General features: G+C 45.6%; 1 protein-coding gene across 5 annotated transcripts in view; it reads right to left on the minus strand.

Annotated features, from left to right (window-relative positions):
* KCNMB2 (potassium calcium-activated channel subfamily M regulatory beta subunit 2) overlaps positions 1 to 24,440 on the minus strand; it is a 137,760-nt gene that overhangs the window by 46,958 nt on the left and 66,362 nt on the right. Inside the window, exon 1 of one of the 5 annotated variants that reach the window (XM_014265547.3) lies at positions 968 to 2,046. The exons of 3 other annotated variants lie outside the window; for them this stretch is intronic. In XM_014265547.3, coding sequence (XP_014121022.1) covers positions 968 to 1,041 — 74 coding nt within the window. In that variant the 5' untranslated portion in view covers positions 1,042 to 2,046. Of the gene's footprint in view, positions 1 to 967; positions 2,047 to 24,440 lie in introns of those variants that run through there. One more of the 5 variants, XM_074547411.1, reaches the window with a different exon arrangement.

The following is a 24,440-nucleotide window of genomic DNA, read 5'->3' on the forward strand; positions in this document are numbered from 1 at the left end:
CACTGTGTGTAGTACAGCTCCTGTTCCAGCAGCTCCTGCTGCTTGTACACGTTTGGACAAAAGAACTCTGAATGCATTCTGAGGAATATGGATATTCCAAATCAGCCCAGGGCTGGAGTGCTGGTACTGCTGGGGAGAGTGTGGAACTTTGTGCTCTGTCAGTGGCAAGTTTGTGTGCAGTTACAGCTTCCTCAGTATTTTTCTGTTTTAAATGCAAACAAATACATGACTTCAAGTCTATTCTATAAAAAAAGGAAGATCACAACCCCTAATTAGTGCATTAAAGCTGACAGCCTGTTTTAATTTGTTACTCCTACACCTTTAGCTTTCCTGACACAGCTGGGGAGCGCTGCCAGTGAATGCTGTATGAACGCCTGCATGTGAAGTTGGAGGGGATGGACAGTGAGTTCCCCCCTGGCTGTGAGCCACAGCCTGGAATTTCCTGACAGTTTTTCTTTGTGGTTCTGAGAGCAGCTTGCTGTCAGGGATTGTTTCTTGTGTCCCTTCCCTAGCCCATATGCTGTTTTCAGTCTCTATTGCAGCATTCTGGAGTATTTTGCTTTCCAAATGAGGTCCACAGGGTACACTAATAAGTTGAAACATCACAATATGCATCAGTTAGACATCATTGTAAGCCTCTAGCTCCAGCCCACAAATGCTACCAACAGTGAATTCATTCCTCAGATGAGCAAGTGTAATTTATAACTCAGAGCAGCACTTGAAACTGTTTGACTAATAAAATGCCCTTCACTCGACTCCTGGGTTAAAGCCTGGCTGGTGCCAGCCCCTTGTCAGCTGCAATCACTCTAGGAAATCCTTTCCAGTGTGCACCTAGCAGTCAAACCTGCATGTGCTCTGATATATGCTTTACTCTCCACTCCCCAGCACTGCCCTAAGTTCTTCCACCAACCCCATCCCAAATTGCTTGGCCCATCCAGCAGCTTCCCCCCATAAGGATCAGGTTTACCTGAGTAGCAGTGGAGCAGCAGTGCCTAAAATGGAGATTTCAATGGGATGCGACAGGGAGATTTTCCCTCTCATCTACGAACTTCTGTAGCTGCCACCTTTGGGAAAACAGCCTAGCTACCAGCAGAAGGCTTCCAAATATCTCGTCTCTCAATGTGTCCAAGTATTTCTTGCTGCTTTCACAGTTCCCAGGAAGTTTTAATTACTTTTGGTTTTTAAATAGAGGCAAAGCACCAGAATTCAGCAACTACACAGAAACAAGCTGTCAGTAGGAAGTGGGTGTGAAGACCCTCTGAATAAAGTCAACCCAAAAAAAGCTGAGCTTTCTCTCTCCAAACTTTATTTCACGAAGCTCCTTGTTCTCCCCACATTTATAAAAACTCTTCTTAAAATCCACTCTGCCTGCACATCCTGGGCTGCCGTGACTCCTCTGGGGCATGATGGCCATTTCCACCAGGGCAGGACGCTCCGTGTGGAGTCGGTGCGTTCTCTGTCATTTGGCAAAGCTCATCCCTCTCATTTTTCCTTGGAAGGAAGCTGCAGGAGTCAGGCAGAGACAGGAGATCAGGGCTGGGGCAGTGCCAGTGCTGTGCTGAGCCCTGGCTGGCCGTGCCCCCTCTGCCTCCGGAGCGTCAGGGCTGTGCAGGAGCTGTGCGGCTCCTTCTCCAGTGCTCGCTCATCCCTGCGTGCCCTTGCCTGTGCTGGTGGGAAATCAGGGGTTTCCCAGCCCTTCCCTCAGTCACCTCCATCGGACCACTTTGTCCTTGGGTGCTGTTTGCTTTCCTGAGCCCAGAGCGTGCTGGAGAGGCGCTCCCGCTCGTCCCCAGCTGCTCACTGATTTCCCATGCTGAGCTCTTGCTGTTTGCTGCTGTGGCAAAAGGAAAAGCAGCTCTTGCTGGCCAGGTCCACAGTTAGTTGTGAGAGGATCTTTTTTCCCCCTGTTTGAAATGTAAGGTCTCGCAAATTAAGAAGCTACAGCCTGTCTAGGTCTTATACCAGTCAGTCTGTGATTCATCAGAGAATCTCCTTGGTAACTAGCAGTTCCTCTCTGATGATTTGCTACTAAAAAGCTCTCCCAATTTAAAGATAAAACACAGTGGAAGCAGGAAGAGGAGCTACACTATACAGATACCTTATACAGAAACATATGCCTTGCATGCACGCAGCTATACTGGATATTTTCTGATGTGTGTGGGAAGCAGCCTCTCTGTGAGACAGCATGGTATTACCCTACGGATGGCAAATATGCCCCAATTGCCTCATCTCTGCTAGAAATCCTTTTTGCTGCTCCAGGGTCAGTAACCCCATCTGCAGGGTAAATAATCCCCCAGGAGAAGACGAGGCTGACATTTAACGAGGGGCTCAGCAGTTCATGCTTTAATAAGCCAGATTTCTGCCTTGTGTGGGACTGATTGCCAAGCACAAGGATTCAGAGACAGGGTGACTTTCTGCAGGAGGTGTGCCTGGTGTGTTTGATGCTGCCTGCTTGCCCTCTGGCTCTGGCAATGAGCCCCTGCTGCCTGACCCCCTCCTCACACACAGCAAAGTGCTGTCTGTGCTCTGGTGCTTGCTCAAGCTGCAGGGAAGGTGCTCACTGAAGATTTATTTTTCTAGGAATCAGTATTGCTGGAAAAGTTGGTCCAAGGTGAGGCTAAGAAGATTCTGTGTTTGAAACAGTGAGTAACTGTGCTCAGAGAGTCAGTGTAAGTGAAGGATGCCAGAGGCAAAAAAAGCTCTGTGGTGAGATTGCCTGGGGTTCCTCAGGGAAGAGGGAATGTTTTGGGCTGGAGGTGACTGCTCATGTTGTGCATGTCTGGTGCACCTACAGCCAGAAAGCTCCAGCTCCCTGTGCATGCTGAGGCTGTGCCAGCAGGACTGTCCTGCTCTGGTGGGGCTTTCTGTGCTACTGAGCCCACCTGAGTAGTGAAGGTGACATCAAATTACAAATGAGTGGACCAAGCTGCTTCCAGTTCTTTTTCCCAGATAAATCAGGAATTAATATCACTCCTAGACTTCTCTTGCAATGCCCTTCCAGCAGCCCTTGGCAGAAGTGAGCAGAGGATGAAGAGCAAGGCAGGTTCACACTGGCAACACAAATCCTTCTCTGTATTTCCCCACTTGCCTTATGTTCCATGGCACTAATTCCTCTGAATCATCACAACAAACAGCAACAAAGCACCAAATCTGTGAGATGTTTTTCCATTCCTGCAGGAGGGTTTTGAGCTCATTGTGAAAGCTTGCCCAGCCCTGGGAAGCACCAGCAGCTGGAGCGTGGCTCTTCCAGGCAGCTCTGACAGTAAGGAGACCATGCCCCATGGATGTCACCAATTTGGGACCAAATCTATGCTCCCATTAGGTGATGTGGCACCTCTAATATCTGAGCAGGAGAGTTCCAGCATCTGGAGTGCTCTGCCTGGGGAGGCTGATCCAGCCTTGCTCAGATTCAGACCTGTGGTTTCAGATCTTTAATTTTAGCAGGAAAACACTTGAGTGTAAATGTGCTGCCCATCCCTGCAAAGCCAAAAGTGCTCAGACCTACATTTATCAAGGAATATGAGTGACAATAAGCTGGTTCTGATAAATGAGAGCTGATATATTCAAGCTGATTTTTGATGCAATTGAACATGTCAGGAACATGACCTCATTCTGGTTAAGGGATGAGTTTTTAGATAATCAAAGCTCTGATAACCAAGGCCTGACTTCCACCTCAGTCAGGAAGAAAAGGGGAGATTGATGCTCATCCTCCCCCTTCCTGCTCCCACTGTGGGTGCTAAGCCTAGGCACGGGCAGGTGAGACCTTGCTGTGTGGGGTCAGGTGCTGCTGTTTCTGCCTTGAAGGAAAAGTACCAGGGGAAGCCTCTCCTTCACCTCTCTCCTGCCTTTAAATTCCCTTCCTGAAGCTTGGAAGCCTTTGCTGCTCCCAGATCTGTGAGCCTGTGCCTGTTGGAGGGAGGGAAGCAGATGGAGCCCCTGATGAGAGGGATGTCTGCAGGCATGTCTTGGCTGGCTTAATCTCCAGGATCTCCTCATGGAGAGAAGGATGGAGAGAGGTCAGCTCCAGCAGCACTGCCATCAGTGCCATTCTGTCACCAGAGGCTACCAGACTGGGAAAAGCAGGACCATTTTTGTTTTACCCAGGGGTAGCAGGAGCCCATCTCCCCTGGGGGAGCCTCAGAGCAGAGCAATGCCCACCCCCAAACTCTTCTGGAGCAGGAGATGCTCCCTCAAAGCCTGTCCTGACAATGAGCAGACCTGAAGCAGATCTGACTTTTTACCTTTGCTGAACCTCTGGAGGGGCCAGATCTCAATTTTTATGTGATATGTTGAATCGCAGTGTTGTGACTTGGACCATGTCATGGGGAGAAGTGTAAAAACATCAAAACCTGGTGGTTCCTCACCCCCACCTGGTGCCTGCATCCTTCCCTTGGCTTTCCTCACACAGCATCTCCTCAGCTGGGCTATTGCCCACCCTGCCTGGCTTTGGTTACAAATGGATATTTATAGGTATAAAAACAGAGTTCATGTACAGTGTTCTGCTCTTCCTACCTCCTTTGCAATGTGTCTCTATTTTGGGAAGTGGAACAAAGGTGTCTGCAGCTATTTATAGCAGGGGAAGGTGCACAAAGCCTCCAGCCTGGGTGGGCACTGACCCTGATGTGGCGTCCCTGCCATGAGAGATGATAGTGCTTTTTTTCTGCTTTTCTGTGTCTCTTCTCTTTTTTATTTCAATTGTTGGACTAATGCTGAATAAGATATGAACTTAAAGGACTGTTAATGGCACTTTGAAAAAAAAGAAAACGTGCAAAGCCTTGGCAAGTTTTTTATGAATTGAATCTCTTGAGATGAAAGCTTCATTAGTGTGAAACAATGAACCTGCTACACTTTTAGTAGTACAAATGGGTTTCATTTGTATTATGAAGATACAAGCTTATTATTTTTAGTTTGTTCCTGTAGTACCAGGAATGTTTAATGTGATAATCAATGTAATTGAGGAACTGAAAGTACAGAAAATTGCAGCCCTCTCAGAAGTGGTAATGACTGCAGCATGGCCAAAAGGTCTGGGACATGGGTACAGAAACGCTTAAAACAGATTCCTGTCCCAGGTGTGGATGATCCATGATCCCTGGTTGCGCTGGGGTCTGCGGGAGGACAGTGCAGCCCTTGGAACCTGGTGGGATATTCCCGGTCCTGAGCACCCATCAGGAAGCTCAGAGCTGTGGGATGCACTTGGGATGGCTCTTCTGGAAGGACAAAGGGAAAAGGAGTTTTTGCTTTTGTCCCCAAACCCGAGGATTTGGGAAGTTTCCCTTCCTGGGATCTGGGGGGTGAGAACATTTGGGAGCAAGCCTGACTGCAGAATTTGGCACCTAAGTTTGGGCAGGTCTTTACTGAGGATTAGGATAGATCAGAATTTGGCCACTTTGGCTTGTTTTTCTTTCCTTTTTTTGCCTCCCCAGAAATAGCAAAAGGCACACATTTGACACCAAAAATCTACTGTCAAATTCCCACTCTTCCTAAGCACAAGGTTGCTAAAGATTTTCAATTGAATGCTTCAGAGCCCTTAACACAGAGAAAACACAGAGAAAACACATCATCTCCTCTCCAGGCCACTGCTCACAAACTGTGATGCTATTTTGTTAAACTATCACTCCACAAACCCAGCAGCAGGCACACACCACACAAATTCAGCCTGAATTCTATGAAAAACATAGCATAAGCAGCAAACTCATGGGAGGACCCACCAGCAGCAGGATGGTCACCTATAGCCCAGCACCACGGAGATCCTGCTCCAGCTTTGGGCAGCTGCTGATCCCATGCACCAAATACAGCCTTTCCTGCACCTTCAGGCAATTTCCCTCCTCAGTGCATTCCGTCCCTGATGCAGCTGGGGGTTTTTGTGGTTTACTGTGTATTTAGTCCATAGAAGAGGTGGAGGGGAGGAAGGCAGATCCTTGTGTCTGCCCTGGCTGCTGGGCATAAGCCTGGGTGGTGATGGGTGAGGAGAAATCCATAGAACCCAGGGCAGACTAAATATATTTAAAATGCAGCCTGTGAAGCTGCTAAATTCAGAGCAGGTCGGAAAGAAACAACAGCTTGCAGAGGTGCAGCCGGGTTTGTTTATACCTTCTCCATTTTAATTTGTTTCACTTTGAGGAGGGAAATTTTCTATGTGAGAAAAGTTGCCTTGTTCTGGAGGTCTCTAATAAATCACAGCTGTGATTTTACCAAACCTAAAAGTGTTTGATGCTCTCTGGAAATGCTGCTGGAGCTCTTTGGCCATGCCAGGATAGGCTCCCTTGCCCCACAGTGCCATCCTTGAACAGATAACTGCAGAGAAACAAGGTTTGTCCATTGAATGAACTCACTTTAGTGCTTGCCATGAGTTAGATTTAAGCTCATTGCAATCAGAGTGTGTTCTGGGGAAATGACTGAAGGCAGAGCTGAAAGTGGTGATGCTTGGGCTGTGGTGCTCGTGCTCATAATGCAATTGCTTACATTACAAAGCAATTATCAGAGTTTTAAATTTCAATAGCATTTAAAAAGGCACATATGCTCGGGGGTTTTCCATTTGCAGTGATGTTTCTTTTATTGTACCTACTTGCCTAGTAACTTCACTGTTTTAAACACATCAAAGTGCTTTAGAAATCTATTTGTGATCTTTGTTGAAAAACAAAGGCAATCCTGCCAGGTCCACACAGAAGACTTGCTCTGTCACAAGTGGCTCCTAAAGCCCAGTTTAGGTTTTTGTGAGGTTTAATGAGGTAAAACCCCTGTACAGTGTTTCCTGCTCCCTTTGGTAAATTTTGGCAGCACATCCTTCAGATGGGGCAGCATGCTTCAGTGCTCTCTCTATCACTGCAGTGCCATCAGCTTTTCCCTATCTGTCCAACTCCTCCAGGAGCAGCAGTCACTCTTGCAGTAAATTTTCACCTGGAATAGCACATTATTCTTGTGGCCTGCTCCTGGTGCTCTGCAGACAGAGGGGATGGGAAGGGCAAACCTTCCCCTGCAGCTGCTGAAGATGAAGCTTTTGGCTGGTAATTTGAGGTGGTGCCATTTTGGCCAGCAGGGCTCTGGACAGTCCAGGAGGGCCAGAAGTGAACTGAGACCCATGGAGGAGGTAATTCAGACAGCCCTTATCACTTAGCAAGGGATTCTGCAGAGAGGAGAATGTTTGAACCTGACAATTCTACACCTCCCAGCAGTGCTGCTGCTCCCTCAACCAGCACCAACAGACTAATTGTTTATCACCATTTATCAGGTGGAAAATTCATGTGAAATTGCAATTTCCATAGTAACCATAGTCATCATCTTCCCATGGAATGTCAGGGTACTTGAGAGTACCCCATGTACCTGTGTCCTTGTGTGAAGCACATCCCCTTCTGGCAGCCAGACTTTTGTTTTTGGGCTTCCACTGCTTGGCATATAAGCGTTTGTAAAGCCTTGATTATTCATCAGTACCCCTGCACTAAACACATGCTTCTCTAATGTCTTTAAGGTTATGTGGGATTCTATTTGCAATCCCTTTCATAAAAAAAAAAAATATTACACAAACCACTTGCTGCTAAATCTGGCTGTCAGCAAGCAAATGCCAGAAACCAAAATGACTATTATTATTACTGCTATTTGCACCATTCCAAAACCCATTAATTTGCTTGTTGCAGTGTTAGGTAATGAACACTTCTGCAGCAAGGTCACACCTCCATTTTACATCAAATAACTATCTTTACTCATGTTTGATATATGAAGCCTATTTCTTGCTTAGGGCATAATGTTTTATTAACATTATTTTCCTTTGTTCTTTCTTACAGATTGTCTATTATGACTCTAAAGATTGCCTGCATGACATCTCTTTTTAAATTCAATGCATAATTGCATAAAACAGAAATTCATTTGATGCTACATTAATAAATCTCTCATAATTTTCTTTGAACAGGGGGACACGCTGCTATTATTTACCAGAAAACATGGATTTAGTTAAGCTTCATGGAATTTTGCTGTCACTGACACATGTATTGGCGCAGCAATGAAGGAAATAATTTGAAGGCAAGCTAGCCAAAAAGACTGATGGAAATAGTAAAAATAGTAGAGGTATGAAGGCAAGAAGTACTGAAATAAATATCTGACATGGAACTTGCTGGGAGGGTTCACTGCAGCTGTGCCTGGCTGAGTGTCAGCCTGGGTTAATGTGCAAGGTGACAGATGTCCTGGGAACAGGCAAATGCTGAGGAGCAGAGCTGGTGTCCCTGGGCCAGCTCTGCTGGTGGAGCTGAGCTGCTCTCAGGTGTCCTTGGAGCATCAGTGACTTTCTGAGCTGTGGCTTTGGTGCTCCTCTCTGAGGATGATGGTGCAATCCTACACCTTCACAAGAAAAGCGCCCCCTCTCCTCCTGGCAGCTCGGTTTTGATCTACTGACCCTATCCTGCTTGATCTGGCTCACCTGGTCTGGCTCACCTCTGACTCTTTGAGCCCAATTTTCCCCTGATTGGCTGTAACCACCCATTGCTGGGCTTCTCAGTGCTGTCAGCCACTGTGTCCAGGTGATTCTGGTTACCCCAGCCCCTCCTCCAGCAGGGCTGCTCCTAAATACATCCCAGGTGACCTTGTGTTGTAATTTCACTGTCCCCTTACTGTGGCTGAAGGAGTCTCAAGGGTCTTCACAACCATTAAAGAAGCCACTGTGCAAGGACAGAGAAGAAAAGAGGACCTCACACCCTGAACTTTGAATTTGCAGGAGGTACGGGCTGCTGTTACTGTTTTGTGGATAGAAAACCTGCTGGTTGGCAGATATTAAGTGTTTGGCTCAAGGTCACAGGGAGTATCTTTGAAGTCACTTGATAAACACTTTGTTCTCAGCAAAGGATGTGCCTTGGGCTGTGATCTTATCCTGCAACAAAAGCTGAGATAGTTCCTCCTCGTTTATTCTAGTCTGGTGGTCGAGGTTGCTCACAGTTAATAATAAGGGGAAGGCCATTAATTGTGCCTTCTGATATATGTTTTTAATTTCTTTATTCATAATGAGCTCATTGCTGCAGCAGCAGGAGTGAAATATGTGATACTACTGGAATTTCTTTGCAATTCAGCATTAATTAATGTCCACTTCTCACACAGCGTTAATAATAACGTGCCTCATGTTTCAGAGGCTGCTATGGAAAATTCTTCTCTATCTGGCAAGAGCTGAGATTTGCATTTTAGCCTTTTGTTTAAAAATGCCTCTGAAGGACTTTGAAGTATTAGAGTGAAGTTGGATGTAGCACCCCTGTCCAACCCAGCACAGCGTAATCAGAATTCTGCTCTGTCTGCTCCCCTTGTCTCTGCACATTTACCAGCTGGAGCAGGGAAGGACACCTCATTTCCACAGAGGCCATGATGAACTTTTTGTTAGGGGAGCGTGTCTGTCAGCCCTTATTCCTGCTGTTCCAGCAGAGTTTTGGGTAAATGCACTGTGGCACTTGCTACCTCTGACATCATTTGTGTCCCCTTGTGTGGGATGGGCTCCTGGGTCTGTGTGATGATTTTCCTCACCTGTCTGTTGCAATAACAGCATACTGCAGGTTTTGCTGGTCTTCGTCCCTATGGAGGATCAGACGTGTCACTTAGCAAGACTGGCCATCCAGGGATAAAAATATGCCACTAAAATTAAGTTGCTGTTTGCCTATACTGTGAGATTTGTGTTAATACCATCACAAGGTTAAACCCATTTCTTCACAGGTTAAAGAGGATGGATTTACTGGCCTGAAATGTTGATTTTTCAGCATACCTTTCTGCTGTTTCATGCATGTTCATCTCCTCAGCCCTGTCCAGGGGAAAGGAGAGGCTGGGTGTTGACCTGTGGCTTTTGGTAGAGACTGGGGAGCCGTCAGACTGATGGTTCATGGCTTAAAAACAGAGTGTTATCCCTCTATATTTAATGATATCCTTAGTTTAGCAGCAGGACTGGGCAGATTTTAGGCCCTCAGCACCACAGTGAATATCTTTGCTGTGAGGATGAAAAGAAGTCAAAGGCTGTTGCATTTCCTGTTCCTGACCCTTTAAAGTACGATGCCACCTTTAGCATTTACAGAGAGCTGAGAAATTCATAAATGCACACAGATTTAAACAAGAGATGCTGCTTCCTTTTCTGAGAGCCCTGTCAGGCTGTTGTGGGAGTGGGATGATGTTGCTTGGCAAACTTAGGAATTTGTGTGTGACCTTGCTGCTAAAAGCTTCATCTTGTGGCACCAGGGCATAACACTGAAATTGTGTATGGACTCTGAATTTTTGTCGGTTTTAGGCTGCTGAATGAGCAGATGTGGAAACTGCTGCTTCCCTCTGCATGCTTGGAGTGACGTTCCCAACAGCTCCTGCCATGGCCTGGGTTGGAAACACCCTTGTCTAAGGGCAGTCTGGGGATGAAGCAACCTGTGGTATGGAGGAATGCATTAGAGATGTGTCACATTGTCCCCATGGTCATCTCTGGCACCTTGCTTTGTGCACCCTGTGTTTCTGAGCTGGAGAAGCAGCTTTGCTGACTGGGACAGGTGCAGCTGGGAAGTCCTGCACCCCAACAAGGATCAGGTTTTTGCTGCTTCTTTTTCAGCCCTGCTTTGCTGCAGGCTGGAGCTCGCTCAGTGCTTGTCCAAAGCAGGAATCACAAAGCCAAGTCCTGGATAGGCTGTGGAATGGGAATGGGGAGACACTCTGAAGTCTCCATGCACAGGGGATGTACCAGGGACTGTTTGGCTGCTTTGCCCCACCAGGGCAGCTGGGGAAAACTGCTCCTTTTGTGCCTCTGCACTGTCACATTGGAAAGAAAATGGGAGGTGACAATTATTGCAGTTCCCCACCCTTGCTCAGCAAGTCTTGGCGGGGATGTGGCACTCATTGTTACAGCCAAGCCTGACATCTCCTGACCCTTTAGCTTTGGTGGGGAAGCTCAGAGGCAGGGATGCTGGATCCTGCTCCATCCTGCTTCACTGAGCTGCCATCAGGAAAGTTCCTTGCTTTTGGTTTTGTGTCAAATTTGGAATATGTGCATATCTTGGTCAAGAAAAGTGAAGAGCACAAGGTACTGCACCCTGAGGTAATGGCCTCAGTGTCCCCATGTTGCATCTGACTTGAGGATTAAGTGGGAGGCTAAATACAAATTCAGGTGGTAGCACAGACTCTTCAGTAATTTACCATTTCACTCACAAATGTGCTTTGCAGAGAAATAACTACTTGAAATCTTTCTCTTTGCTACACCCACTGACAAATATAGCTCTGAATCAGTGTAATGCTGTCTTTCCAAAGCGTCCATTCACATCTGTCTGTGCTGAATTCACAGGCAGAAGTTTTCACAAAGGGATGAATTGCTAAAATTCCTAATGAATGTGGTTATCAGAGAGGCTGCTCTAATAAAAATAATATACATCAGCAGAGCTGGCAGATTTTTACTGGGGCAGTTCTTCATTGAGTCCAGAGTAGATGCTGTGTGATGAATCTTAGTGCTGTCACTCTTGGTCCTAATGGTGTGAACACCCAATGAGCTCACAAATCAGCAGGGCCATTCAGTGACTGGTGGTTTTTTGGCATCATGCTCAAGTGTTCTCCAGCCTTTCTGGTCTTTTCCAGTCTCTAACTCTTTTATAATGCATGTGTTCCTTCTGCAATGTGTCTTTTAATCTCTGATGTTCAGTGTTTTATGAAGTGTGCTGCCTGCTTTCAGTGCAGGGTGTGAACCCCACTGCAGACACCTGGCTCCACCTCCAGAGATCCAGGTAACACTTGGTTCTCAAAACACATGTGGGGTTTGTTTTATGGCTTTCCCTTTCAAAACTTTGAGGTGGATTCCTCTCTGGCTTTCACAGACAGTTACAGCTCTAGGCTGAACTGGAGACCAAGAGATAAACCAAATTCTGTGGGGCTTTTGTGCAGAGTACAACTGGTTCATTGATTATAGAGGATGCTGCTGCTTGCGGAGCCACCCCCAACCAGTTGGGTATTTCTTGAACATCACAGGTTGTCTCATGGAGACACCCACAACCTGGGGCTGGGAGCCCACAGCTCAATGTTTGCTTGCTATCAGGATGACAATGATCTTGCTTCCCTGGCTGGATTGGAGCTGTCACTGTGTCATGCAGGATTCACAAACTGCAAACAGGGACAAGCAGGAATTTGGGAACAGCCTGTGCCTGGGACTGGTGCTTGTGCTCCTTCCTTGCCATGTGCTGTGCAGGATCACTGGCTCTCAGTCCTACTGTGCCAGCTTCACTCTGGAAATTGTGGAAGGTTTCTTTATATTTCTTCTTATAAAGTATCTATTGCTGATCTTATGTGTCAACAAACTCAAGTGTTTGCAGCAGAGACAGTATCTTATTGAGTTGTTTTGCATCAGTGGAGATCTCAGCAAAAGCCAAAAAAAAAAGAATAAATGCTAGAGAGTTTAGTGAGACCTGTACCAGCTTTGTCTAATACTAACCTTGCAAGAAGTTCTTGGATGATGTGAACTGGCTGCTATTGCTGGCAGAGAAAATAAAGTTGCAGCAGTTTATACAGCTGAGTACCTGGTCATTACATCTCATGTTGTGGAAGCACAGGTTAAAATGGTTTTTCATCTTTGATCCCTCAGCAATGTGGGAGTCTGTAGTAATCTCTAAGATTAGGGTAATAGCTCAAATTTTATATACAGCCTGCTAAACTGTTTACAAAATGCTTTAGTTCAAAGAGGGGAGTGCTGCATGTACAGTGTGGAGCGGATCTCCCTCCCTCCCTCCCTCCCTGCCTCTGCTGGGCTTTTAAATGTGTGTGGAGTGCCATGAAAGTCTGACTTGGCAGTGCTGTGGGTGCTCTGAGCTGGAGGCTGGCACTGCTGGCCCAGCACCTGTTATTTCCAGATTAAAAGTGGAGCTGAGGAGGGGGTACCACATATTTTTTGAATTGCCCATTCTTTGGGAGCATACATGGAGCCAGTCTGCATTTGAGAGACGATGTAAAACCCAAATCAGAGGAATACACTGGCATGCAGGACTGGAAGCAGTGGCTTGGCTGTGTCTCATATTTCCAGGTGACTTTAATTACACTCCCATGCAGGGCAGGGTGTAAAACATGATGGCACAAATAAAGAAAACCATCCAGCTAACAGGAGGCACAGTTGCACGTTCTTAGTTTCTAATCCAACATCCTCCAGCCCATGTTTCTAGGTTCCCTGTGTATTAATACAAATCTTAAAAAAAACAATTGATGAAAAGGATTTCAAATGCCAGAGAAGACAGCTACTGAGACCAGGAGCCAGCTAAGGTTTGGCTGTCTTGGACCAAGCCTGGAATTGCTCACCGGGCTTCAGTGGAGTAATAGTGGGTTTGCCCTGGGAGAAAAAACAGTTTGTCTGACCATCAAGAGAAAACATAATTCAGACTGCAAAGCAGAACAGAATGGATTTTTGTAGCTTGCTTGCTGAAATATTTTTCTTTGAAAGTCTGTTCTGGTGTTGTGAAAGAGATAGCAAAAGAATGGATTTGGTAAAGGTGGGGGTGCCTCAGTGATGAATGGAAAATTTTCTTCCCTCTCAGCTTGCAGTAGTAATTCTATGTATCTGTTCATAGGTTTCTCAGAAAACTCTTTTCATCCTTCCAGCAATATTTGATACCCTGTGTATCCTGCAGACTGCAGAAAATGTTTACTCTGTCTTGTTTGCCCTTCTCCCAACAATGCACAGACACAAAGGACAGCTTTGAAGTGTTTGTTCCTTTTGATTGACAATAAAAATCTTTTGCTATGAATTCTGGCAAAAAGTTCATGGTCCTCAGAATGCTTTACAGTTAATTGTTGTTTCATTTGCATGACTAAACAGTGGTTCTGCATCACTTCATTACAAAAAATTTGCAGAGCTTCTTTGTTGGAGAAAAATCCAGCAGTAAATCCTGCTTCCATGTATGGTTAAATTGCTTTAAGCTAAAAACCACAATAGGAACAATTATTTTTCATAGAATAATAGTATGCTTTGGATTGGAAGGAACCTTAAAGATCATCTTGTTCCAACCCCCTTCCACTAGCCCAGGTTGCTTCAAGCCCTGTCCAACCTGGCCTTGGACACTTTCAGAGATGGGGCAGCCACAGCTTCTCTGGGAAACCTGTGCCAGGGCCTCACCTTCCTCAGGGTCAAGAATTTCTCCCCAATATCCATTCTAAACCTGTTCTGTTTCATTTTAACACCACTGCTCCCTGTTCCATGTCTTCATTCCCTGGCCAGGAGTCCCTGTGCACTCCCTTGAAGGCCCCTTTAGGACCTGGAAAGAGCTCTGAGGTGTCCCCAGAGCCTCATTTTCTCCAGGAGGAGAACAACCCCAGCTCTCTCAGCTGTGTCATGGCAGAGGTGCTCTGAGCATCTCCCTGGGCTCATTCCACCAGTTCCTGGTCCTTGTCATGCTGAGGAGCCCAGAGATGGTGCAGCACTGCAGGTGGGTGTCAGGAGAGCAGAGTACAGGGGGACAATCATTGCCAGGCCATGTGGAGCTCCTTGTCAAGCCACACTCCCCAAGCCCTTCCCCTCAGGATTGCAGATGCTTTTATCCCTTCAAATGCAGGAGCCAGTGAGGCTTCCAGCCCTAGAGAATCTGGGTGTGGATGGTGGAAATAATGAAGGATGTCTTTGTGTGAGAAACAATCCAAGTTTCTCTCAGCACAGGGATGTGAAATGCTGGTGATTCACTGCTGGAGCTTCCTGCCACATGCAAAGTATTGCCATGAATTATTTAGCAAGCCTAATTGAATGTAATTTTGCTGTTGGAGATAAGTAGCCACTAAGCTTAAAAATCAATTTACCTACGTCACAGAACTGGTATCCCTCAGAAATGGCCTGGTGCCAGTGCTGCCTCCTTCATGCTGCAGATTTGGGCCTTTCTTTGGTGTCAGTTTGGCCTGGGATGTCCAACAGCCCACGGCTCTCTGGGATTTTACACACAGCAGGATGTAAATCCCCCTGAATTTTCAGAGTGGCACACATCTCAGACGTTCCCTTGTCTTTTCTGGGAGATTTATGATGTCTTGGGGCAGTGTGGCACACACACCCAGCTCTCTGAGGGCTGCACAAGGGCTGGGCTTTGCCCAGAGCAGCTGGCAGGGCTCACTGTGGATGTGCCATGGAACTTGTGAGCGAGTGAAAGTGAGCCAGGAGCTAACACAGCTGAAAGTATTACTGCAATGGGAGTTGGAAGCACTGCAAAGGGGTTGGGTAGGCCAAGAAACCTAGATTTGGTCTATTGAGGTCAGCATCATCTACTGGGGATTAGGTAGGATCAAGTAATTAATGAAAGGGATAATTCATATCAGTTTTCTAATCCCTGCAGATAGTGTAGATGACACACTTCTGCTTCTGACCCTTCTAGATATGTTTTCATTGTAAAGATGTGCAGAGAGGGAAAGAATGGGCAACAGGCTGCAGAAGCTGTCACTAACTCTCTCCAAGTGGAATTTTTTGCTTCAGTGTTGCTTAGACTTTTCACAGCAATGTCCTAAGTCAGAGTGATGTTTTTGGTTGCAGAATATTTTGGTTCAGAACTTTCAAAACTGTTTCCCTCTCTGTTTTAAAGCTCACAAGATACTGTTTCAAAAATTTCAATTAAACTTCTTGGACACTGTTTTGAAATGGTTTTCTAATTTTAAAATGTCCCTTAGTTAAAAAGAAAAAACAACTGTATTTTAAAATATTTAAAGCAGACTTGAAATGAAATGTGGATTTTATTAATTACATACATACATAATAAATATATATAAATTAATAACCTAATAATGCTGTATAAATATATAATTATGGATTTATAATAGATATAATATATAATTATATATAGTTAATAAATTAATAACATTTAATAAAATGTATAAATTAATAATATTTACATTATTAATTACATGGAAAACATCCTTTTTGGAACAACTGCAGCTAAATTTTTCCTCCCTGCCAAGGGAGCAGAGCCCGAGTGCTCTGCTGCTGCAGTCTCAGTGTGGCTGTCTGAGGTTGTTCCCCACCTAGTTCTCACTTTTACTGCTGAAATATGATCCTGCAAATGACTCCCCTGAAGGGTCTGGGGCTGTTTAGAGAGAGATTTCTGGGTGCACCTTGCAGGGCTGGTCCCTGTCACCGTCCTGCTGTCCTCCAGGATGGAAGGGGAGCAGGCAGTACTGTTCTGGATTTTTCTGGAGCCGGTGCCCAAGCAGCCAGAGTCTGGCAGGAAGTAAAAAGAAGAAGAATTGGAGAAGGTGGGAGAGGAAACTGTAATGGCCCCAATCCTGTATTCATAGGTCCATGGCTGATTAGGATTGTCCTGAAGAGCTAATGCGGGATGGAAGCTCCAGGAAATCAATCCACAGGCATTTGTGCATTGATCTGTTTGGAAACATTAACCTGAGGAATTTCTCCATCTACACTTGTTTTTGTTTGGGTGCATGTTCACAGGGATTGATTTTTCTAAGATCTGAGCATTGAATCAGATGTTTTTCTGGATGCACTGCTTCAACCTCAGCTTTTGTAAGGAGGCAGCAACTGGGATTTCACTTAATGTGGCTGTTTTTGAGATTCACCCACAGAAAGCAGTAGGTTTGTGACTGCATTTTCCTCAGAAGCCCTTGAAAGGGCAGAGGGCTGTTTTATGTGTAAGGCTGAACTGTGTTTTTACTCAAATGCTGTGGGAAGTGGGGGCCAAACCCAGCTGTGAGACAGAGACATGTGGCAGGGCATAAGGGTGGGTTCCTACCCCAACAAAACACAGTGAGCTCTTGGCAGGTAAAGGACACACTAAAGTGTCATCTTTTCTTAGGAAAACTACTCTGTCTAGGTACATAAATTGTGCATGTAAAGGTATATGTGTGTTCATGTATTTCCTTATCAAACTGCTTTGTTGTCCTCTGGCTGTGGAGGAATGAGAGTGAAGCCTTAGATAAGGTGAAAGCCAGGTGCCCCAATGCTCTGCAATCCTGGTGAAAACATTTCTGGGGAGAGAAGGAGGTCCCCAACTGTGCCAGAGGACTCCAGCAGAGGCTCCTCATTACACCTGCAGGGTGGTGGTGCTGCCTGACTTACAGCTCATCTCACATGGCTGCAAGCACAGCCGCCCTTTGCTGTGACTGCCTGCCACTGCCAAACTCCTTTAATGAAAGCAGTGGATATCTGCACCCAAACTGCTAAAACAGGCAATGCTATGGGTTTGCTTCCTCTGTCCTCATCCTCCCCATGGGATGTGTGCACTGTTTGCCATTTAGCCCAGCATGGACTGACCTGAATCACAGGGAGACAGCTCCAGAGCCAGCTGTAAGTGGAGCCACTGCAAAGTCACAGGAAGAAAAGTGGCTTTGTCCCCATGCAGGCTTGGAACCTCTTTACCTTGAACCTGTGCAGAGCTTGACTTGCAGGGGTCAGGTCAGAGTGAGATAAAGCACAATTCATTACAGGGTTATTTTGTATGCTGGGACTGAGCTCAGGCGCTCTGTGTTAGCAAAAGCTGATAACAAATAGATATGAAACACCTTTGAAATGTTAACTTGTCCTAAAAAGCCTATTTCTTCAACACTTCTAAGAAGCATAAAGCTTCATCCTAGACAATCTGCTCCCTTCTCTCTATTTTAATAAGCCAGAAGCATAGCATCTGTCTGGAAGGAATGCAACAAATACTTTCACATTCACACAGCTCAGGAAAGAAGCAATGTGGCAAAACTTGAAGAAATCCCAGTTTCAAAGTACAGGGATGAACAGACAGAAGAAAAAGCTGGGAACAGAGAGGTTTCAGGCAGGATTGTGCTTCCTCCCAGCTGTGCTGTCCCATCTTTTCTCTGTGGGCTGGAAGGGGCTGCCTAGGCTGTGTCCTTCTGGGGATGTTTTACTTCTGACCTGCGTGCAGAAGCAGCCAGAAGCTCAGGTTTTGCCATAGCAGGCTCTGTTTAGCACAATATGCACTTTGTCTCCCCAGCTGCATTTTCCCTGGGCTCCCTCTGAAGTCAGGTTTGCTGCTGAACTTCTTGTGTGGGTACACTGTGACCCATTTCAGTTCAGATGAACTAGGTTAGCTAAAGCAGTGGAAAATGTAGGTTTTTGCTATTTTGCCTGGCTTTGAGTGAGATCCCTTGGCTGATGTAAGTCAGTGCACCTCCTTTGACTTTGATGGAGCCTCATCTCTTTGTTCCAGCTGCTGATCTCCCCTGGCATCTGGTACAATCTATCCTGTGTGGTGTTTATTTTAATAGCCTGATAAAACTATTATTCTCAAGGGGAGCTAGAGGCTGCCGGCTGTGTGTTTAGACAAATCTGCACCCATGCAGATTCCATAAGTGTTTGCTTCAAAGATGTAAACACCACGTTACCCAATTAAAGGAGTGTCCTTAATAATTTATCAGGCAATTAAAACGTTCATTGCCCTTTATCCCAGAGTGCTCCACCAGTGATATATAATCTGAACCTAAGTTAAAATGCCATAATAAATGAACAGTGATGCAATGTATCAAACATAATGGGAACATTAAGGCAATGGAGGGTGGTTTGTCAAGAGTGGAAGGTATAATGCACTTAGTGGAGCTAACTTAATTTCTGGAAATACCACTGCTCCTGAGGAGTGGGGCATGGCAGGGGAATGTCTGGCAAAAAAAATTTCAGTAATATGTTCCAGGGAAAACTTACCCACTACAAAGCTAGAGACAGAAAAGATCTCTGTCCCCAGTTATTATTAATAATCCTCTTGAGGATGCCATGAGAAAAGGAAATGAGCAACTAAAAGAGAGGGATTAGAGCAGGAGAGGTGTTTCAGCTTAGCTCTGGCTGCTTGTTATAGTACAGTATTGCTTCCTACTTGTGTAATGGAAAATGCAGAAGTAAAGGGCGCATAAAAAAAGGCAAATGCTTTTGTTGCTAATTCTGATCTGGATGTTTTAAAAAAATGACCCCAGAGGTTGGGAGTCCAATTCACACTGAGCTAGAATCAGATTTGGACAGTTCGTTTCCCCTTTGAAAATCTCAGTCATTATTGTAAAAATGCCAGAGCCTTGGTGGTGCCCAGCCCCTGCCTGTGCTGTTCCCTCTGCTCCTGGGAGCGTTTTATGGTGTACCCAAAGATGTGTGGGTCCTGCAAACACACAGCTGGTACGTGTTGCCCTGGGGGTGAAGGAAGGATGACAGTTTCATCTTTCCTGTTTTTAATAGTATCTTAAGGTGGGAGGATGATTAAGGGCCACTATTACTGCTTTTGAAGAATTCCTCTTGAGCTCTTAAACTGTGGATATGAAAAAGGATGGGATGGAAGTGAATGGCAACATAAAAGTTATGGTCCTGCAGTTCCCCTTTCCATGCTCTGAGGATCAAACATCTCAAGTGATTTTCTTCAATGGGGAAAACCCAAATGTGACTTGTTCTGTGGGCAGAGTTTTGAGGCTTCACAAATGCCCACAGATGCTTTGAGTGAAAACTGGCCCCCATAACAGGGCTGCCTCTGATCTGTCCTTGGGCACACACATCCTCTGCCATCTCAGGGAGGAAATGTCCGGCTCAAGATGCTATTTTATCAAGATGCTGGTTCATTTGCCAGCCTGTACAGACCTGCATGATGCCTGTGGGAGCTGTGGTTATTGGTACTGGAGTCCTAGCACAGCATCTTGCATCAAGTGGAACCAAAGGGCAGGTGTGGAGCCCACTGCACACAGCAAGGGCAGGAAGGACCTGGGATGGGCTTTATTCCTGCTTCAGTTACTGACTTGCTGCCTAATCCTGAGCACTTTGTACTGTTGCTATTTCCCTTTGCCTGTCTGGTCCCTTGTGGATGCCTTGGAGAGGGAGCAGCTGCAGGACTGAGGGTGCTTAGTGCTGTCACTCTACGGCAACTCCTAACAATAGCAGGGAGGGCTGTTGGATACTGAGCTTTATATTGAGCCATTTGGAGTGGATTTTATGGACTGGAACAGTGTAATGGAATGCAGGGCTCATCCTTTCCCCACCACTTGCAGCATGCATTGAATCCATTTATTTATACTGCCACTCTTTCTCCTTCCTGTGATGCAGAGGAGAGTCAGCCCCCTGTTACAAACTCCCCAGAGATTTCTGGGGCAAGGATCTTCTCTTTCCTATGCCTAGGAAACTTTTACAGAGTTTTGAAAAACTCTGCATCCAGCAGCATGTGCAGCTCTGCCATCCCAGCCTGCAGAGCAGCATCCCTGCACTCCCTGCCTCCCTGGAGTAATACCTGGGGAGCTGGACACTTCTTGGCTAGCCCCTGTCCTAGTTTAAAGAACAACCACATCTGTCAGGATAAAATATTTTGCTTTGTCACGTCTCTTCAGACTAATTTTTTTCGCTGAATAAAATTTAAGGACAAAAGTATACAATTAAACAGAAGCACAAGCCACAAAAAACAACAGCAAAATGAGCTTATTATAATGATACTTTACTCAAATAGCTTTTTATTAGTTTAACTCTGCCAGCTTTTAGTTCTTTGTGGTAAGTTAAAGCAGGCATCTCCTTCTCTCAGCCCTGGAAAGGCACGCAGAAAAATTGATATCACCATTTCTGTCATCCTGCATGTCCTTGTGCTTTCACTCTTGCCTTTTGTGCTTGGTTCCCTTCTTTTTGCAAAGGAGCATTTGGATGCTGTTCAGCCCAATGGGGGACTACAGCTGTTCTCTCTCTCTCCTCATCATTCTGGTCACTTGGCTGACACTTCCAGCACCTGAACTTTCCCATTCCTGGGCTCTCTGTGCTTTTTCTTGCACACCTCTGAAGGCAGAACAGCAAGACCTTTGTAGTGTTATGAGATTTTAAAAAACCAACCCAGTCTTTTTAGGATACTCATAACTATTTCTTCTTGGCTTTAGATGCTTAAATGAAAAGTGGTTTATGTGGTTTACTGATGCTCCACCTCACTGTAGAGTTATAGGGACTGCTGAAGGTCCCTCTGCAGTCAGATGCTGCCAATGCTTCCTTTGTACCAGTGCTAGTCCTTGGCATAAAACTTAGAACACCTGAAACAAAGCCAGAGATCTAATATCCCATCCTCAGAAAATCAGGAAAATGTCAGCTCTAAATTTGCTGTGAAAACATTTGATTTGTGATGAATTTCTAGAGGAAAATAAAAATAAAAACTGCTGTCTTGCGGAAACCACAAGAATTTCAGTAGATTACAAGGGAACTGTTCTTTTTGATGACTGCCTGAATCCTCCTAATGTCATATAATTTATGTTAATTAAATGCTGATGGAATCTGAATAAGCATATTGATGGAAGATGTATTTGAGATACTGTTATTAATTCATCATTCAGTAGCTAGTGTGTGAAATAATGCATTCCTAGGCTCTGATTTAGGACATTTCATTTTCAGTATTACCAAGATGTCTGTTTCCAACAGAAATAACCCTTTAATCTACTGAAAAAACCAAACCAAAGCACAGCACAACAACAATTAAACAACAACAAAAACTCACCAAAAACCTTGTTGGAGGCAGCTGGATTAAACAACTCTGAAGCAGTAATTATTTATGCCTTTCAGAGCTATAGCATGTACTGACCCCAGTTCTCCAGGCAATGGACATAAAACAGTTATTTTAAAATAGTAATAGCATTCAAGTATGAACAAGGAGCACCTCTAAACCCAGAAGCGTGTGCTTTATTGCACCCCAAGTTTGTGTTCTGGCAAGTGTAAGGACAAGGCAGCCTTTCTGGAACTGAGCTTTGCACCTAAATCCTCACTTTGGTGTAGTGAGATGTGGCCAGGACTCAGCATCCTCCATCCAGGTGGGTGAGCTGGAGCTGGCTGGAAACTCCTCCTGATGGCAAAGTGTTCTCCACCATGCCCTGGCTTTCCTGGTGCTGGAGATGGTCTCACAGGTCATCTCTCAATTTTCAGTAGGCCTTCTATAAATTAATTTGGGGAGTTAGCAGTGCCTGGGGACATCACTGCTCCCATTACTCTGAGCTTTGCTGGAGGAAGGGAGGCAGTGTCACCTCCAGCACACTTTCCTTTGCTGAAGGTGGATCTGTCACCTGTGCCACCAGCTGTGCTTGGTGACCCCAGGAGGAAGGAGTGACCCCTGCACACTGAGGCTCCTTCAGCTCAGGGACAGGGGAGCTCTAACCCCAAATCCAGGTAGGGACTGGGACATAAAATTCCCACCAGCCCCATGTCTCTGAACGAACTTGGCTGGTTTTGTGGGATCGGATGGAATCTGGGTCCTGGGTTTTCTGCAGAGGTTTTCATGTGTTCACCCAAGGCTTTCAGCTCTGTCCCCTGTATAAAAGTCATTGCCTGGGAGGTGGGGGAGCACTGATGTTGGCAAGAGCTCTGTTAATTCCTGAGGCTGTTCACACTTTCCCCACCGCTGCATTGAGCCCTGGGGAGGAGTTCAGGAACAATGGAGGAACGTAATGATGAGCTTCACTGAGAGAATTACAAATGTAATAGGGAATGGAATGAGGTAAACAATGAAAACCAAGGTGAAATTTCCCGACTAACTGAAGCTGAACTAACTGTGGGCACTGCTGAAGGAAGCTGCATCATCTGCTAGCTCTGCAGGCTTTGCCACTTTCTTCACCAACACCATCACACAGGGTAGGCTGAGCTCTCTTAGAGCTGTGGGGTTATTTTCAGGTGGATTACTGAGTGTAAATCAGTGGGGGATTTCTGCTCACACCTAAGATGAAGTGCAGTGGCAGCCTTGCCCAGCTGCTGTACAATTGGGAGTGTAATGTGCAAAGGGGTAATGCTGCAGGTTGGATATATGGGCACACATGGCAAATATGCTCTTGCTCTGCACTGGGGAAACGCTGGGTTCACAATGCTCACAAATAACTGGAAGTATATAATACCAGGTTTTAAATTCCAGTGACCTTTCTGCTGCACCATCAAGAGAGAAATAAAAATCTGGGAAGAGATTTCTTTGAGCATCTGCACAGACAGGACAGAGGTGCTCCAGATTGCAAACAGCCACTTTTCCCTTCTGCTTCCCAAGACTTAGCCATGCCAGGCTCATTCCACGTTTTCCTCATAACCATTCAGATCAGTGAATTATTTAAATATTATGCTTGTGGCTTGTCAAATAGTAGATGGAAACCTTTCTTTGGGTCATTTGGAAAGAGGTGCTTTTAGACTGCTGTGTTTTCTAAGGAGATCCTGCTGTTCAAATGGGCGTGTAGGGGGTTTGAAAACAGCCTGTGTGTTTGTGCACAGCAGGGAGCAGTGGCTGCTCACTTGAATTCCCAATTCAGACTGTGCTTGGGGTGGCTCTGACTACCCCAAAGATCAAACATCCCTGTGTATATAACCTGCTGCTGGGCTGCTTTGTGCTGATGATGGTGTCTGGCCCAGCAGTTACAATTCATGCACTGGTCTGTGTAGGAGGCACAAAGCTGGAAATACTCAGGAATTGCTCTTTGCCCCCACCAAACCATATGAATTCCTGTAGGATTGACTGAAAAGGCCCTCACAGGAGACATGGCCAGGAGCTGCCTGCATCTCACACTGGTTGCACTCATGGATTCAGGCATCTCTGAAACCTGGAAACCTGTGCTTTCCTTCCTGGCTATCATTCTTTCATTTTTGGATGGGCTTGAGTGTAAGGCTTGTGAATATTCCTTGCTAGGGCTGGTATTTGCCTGTGGTTTTGGTTTCTCCCCATGCCAGGGCACAGTGCACCACCAGGAGCTGTGAGCTCTGCAGAACAGAGCACAGGAACCTGCAAGCTCCTGCCTCCATGTCCTCTCTCTTTTTACATTACTGTGGCTTTATGTACATCCACTTGCCTGGGGACTTGTCATCTTATTTGTAATCTATTGTTTTAATTATTTTCTGTGAAGGTGCCCAAAGACCTTGGGGTATTGAGACACAAATACATTATTTATTCATTAATTATTCATTACTGCTAACTACTCCCTACAATGTCTGCAGTAACGAGCCTGGGGTGAACCCTCTACCCTGGATAAGGGGGTTTATAGCCGCTTTATTTGCCAGGATTGTTCCTGGGTCAGGAGTAACATTTTTAAAAAATTGGAGGGAGAAATATTTACACTTGGCCAATAAAACATTTCCTTATGTGAATCTCTAAGAGTTGACCTGAAAATCATCAGATGGAATGTAGGCTTCCTAATACACTTCTGGGGTTTATAACCTATTGCTGATTTGTCCCAGAACTGTTTGGAGGAGGATTTACCAGGTAGATAAAAGTGATTTAATCTCCTTGGTTATCACTGTTTTTTCCCACTTAAGCTGCAGAAGGAGACACTTCTTCACCTGCATCTGAAACCACCCCAGCTACCTCTGCAATTCAGTGCACAGGTAGTTGTCTGCAGTGCATTTTGTTTGGAAGGCAGAAATAAGCACAGAAATGTTAAAAATAGAAATAACCCTGAGCTGAAATGATTTCCCCTTCCTGGCTGGCTGCCTTGCACGCCAGGCTTCAGTCATAGATCATCTGAGATTGCTGGGGCTGGAGCTGCCCACTGCTAATCTCTGTGCTGGTTTCCTCAGAGAGATACCTGCTCCCAGCTTTCCATGG

Source organism: Zonotrichia albicollis, chromosome 9 (genome assembly GCF_047830755.1).
Source record: "Zonotrichia albicollis isolate bZonAlb1 chromosome 9, bZonAlb1.hap1, whole genome shotgun sequence".
In the NCBI taxonomy this organism is placed as follows: domain Eukaryota; kingdom Metazoa; phylum Chordata; class Aves; order Passeriformes; family Passerellidae; genus Zonotrichia; species Zonotrichia albicollis.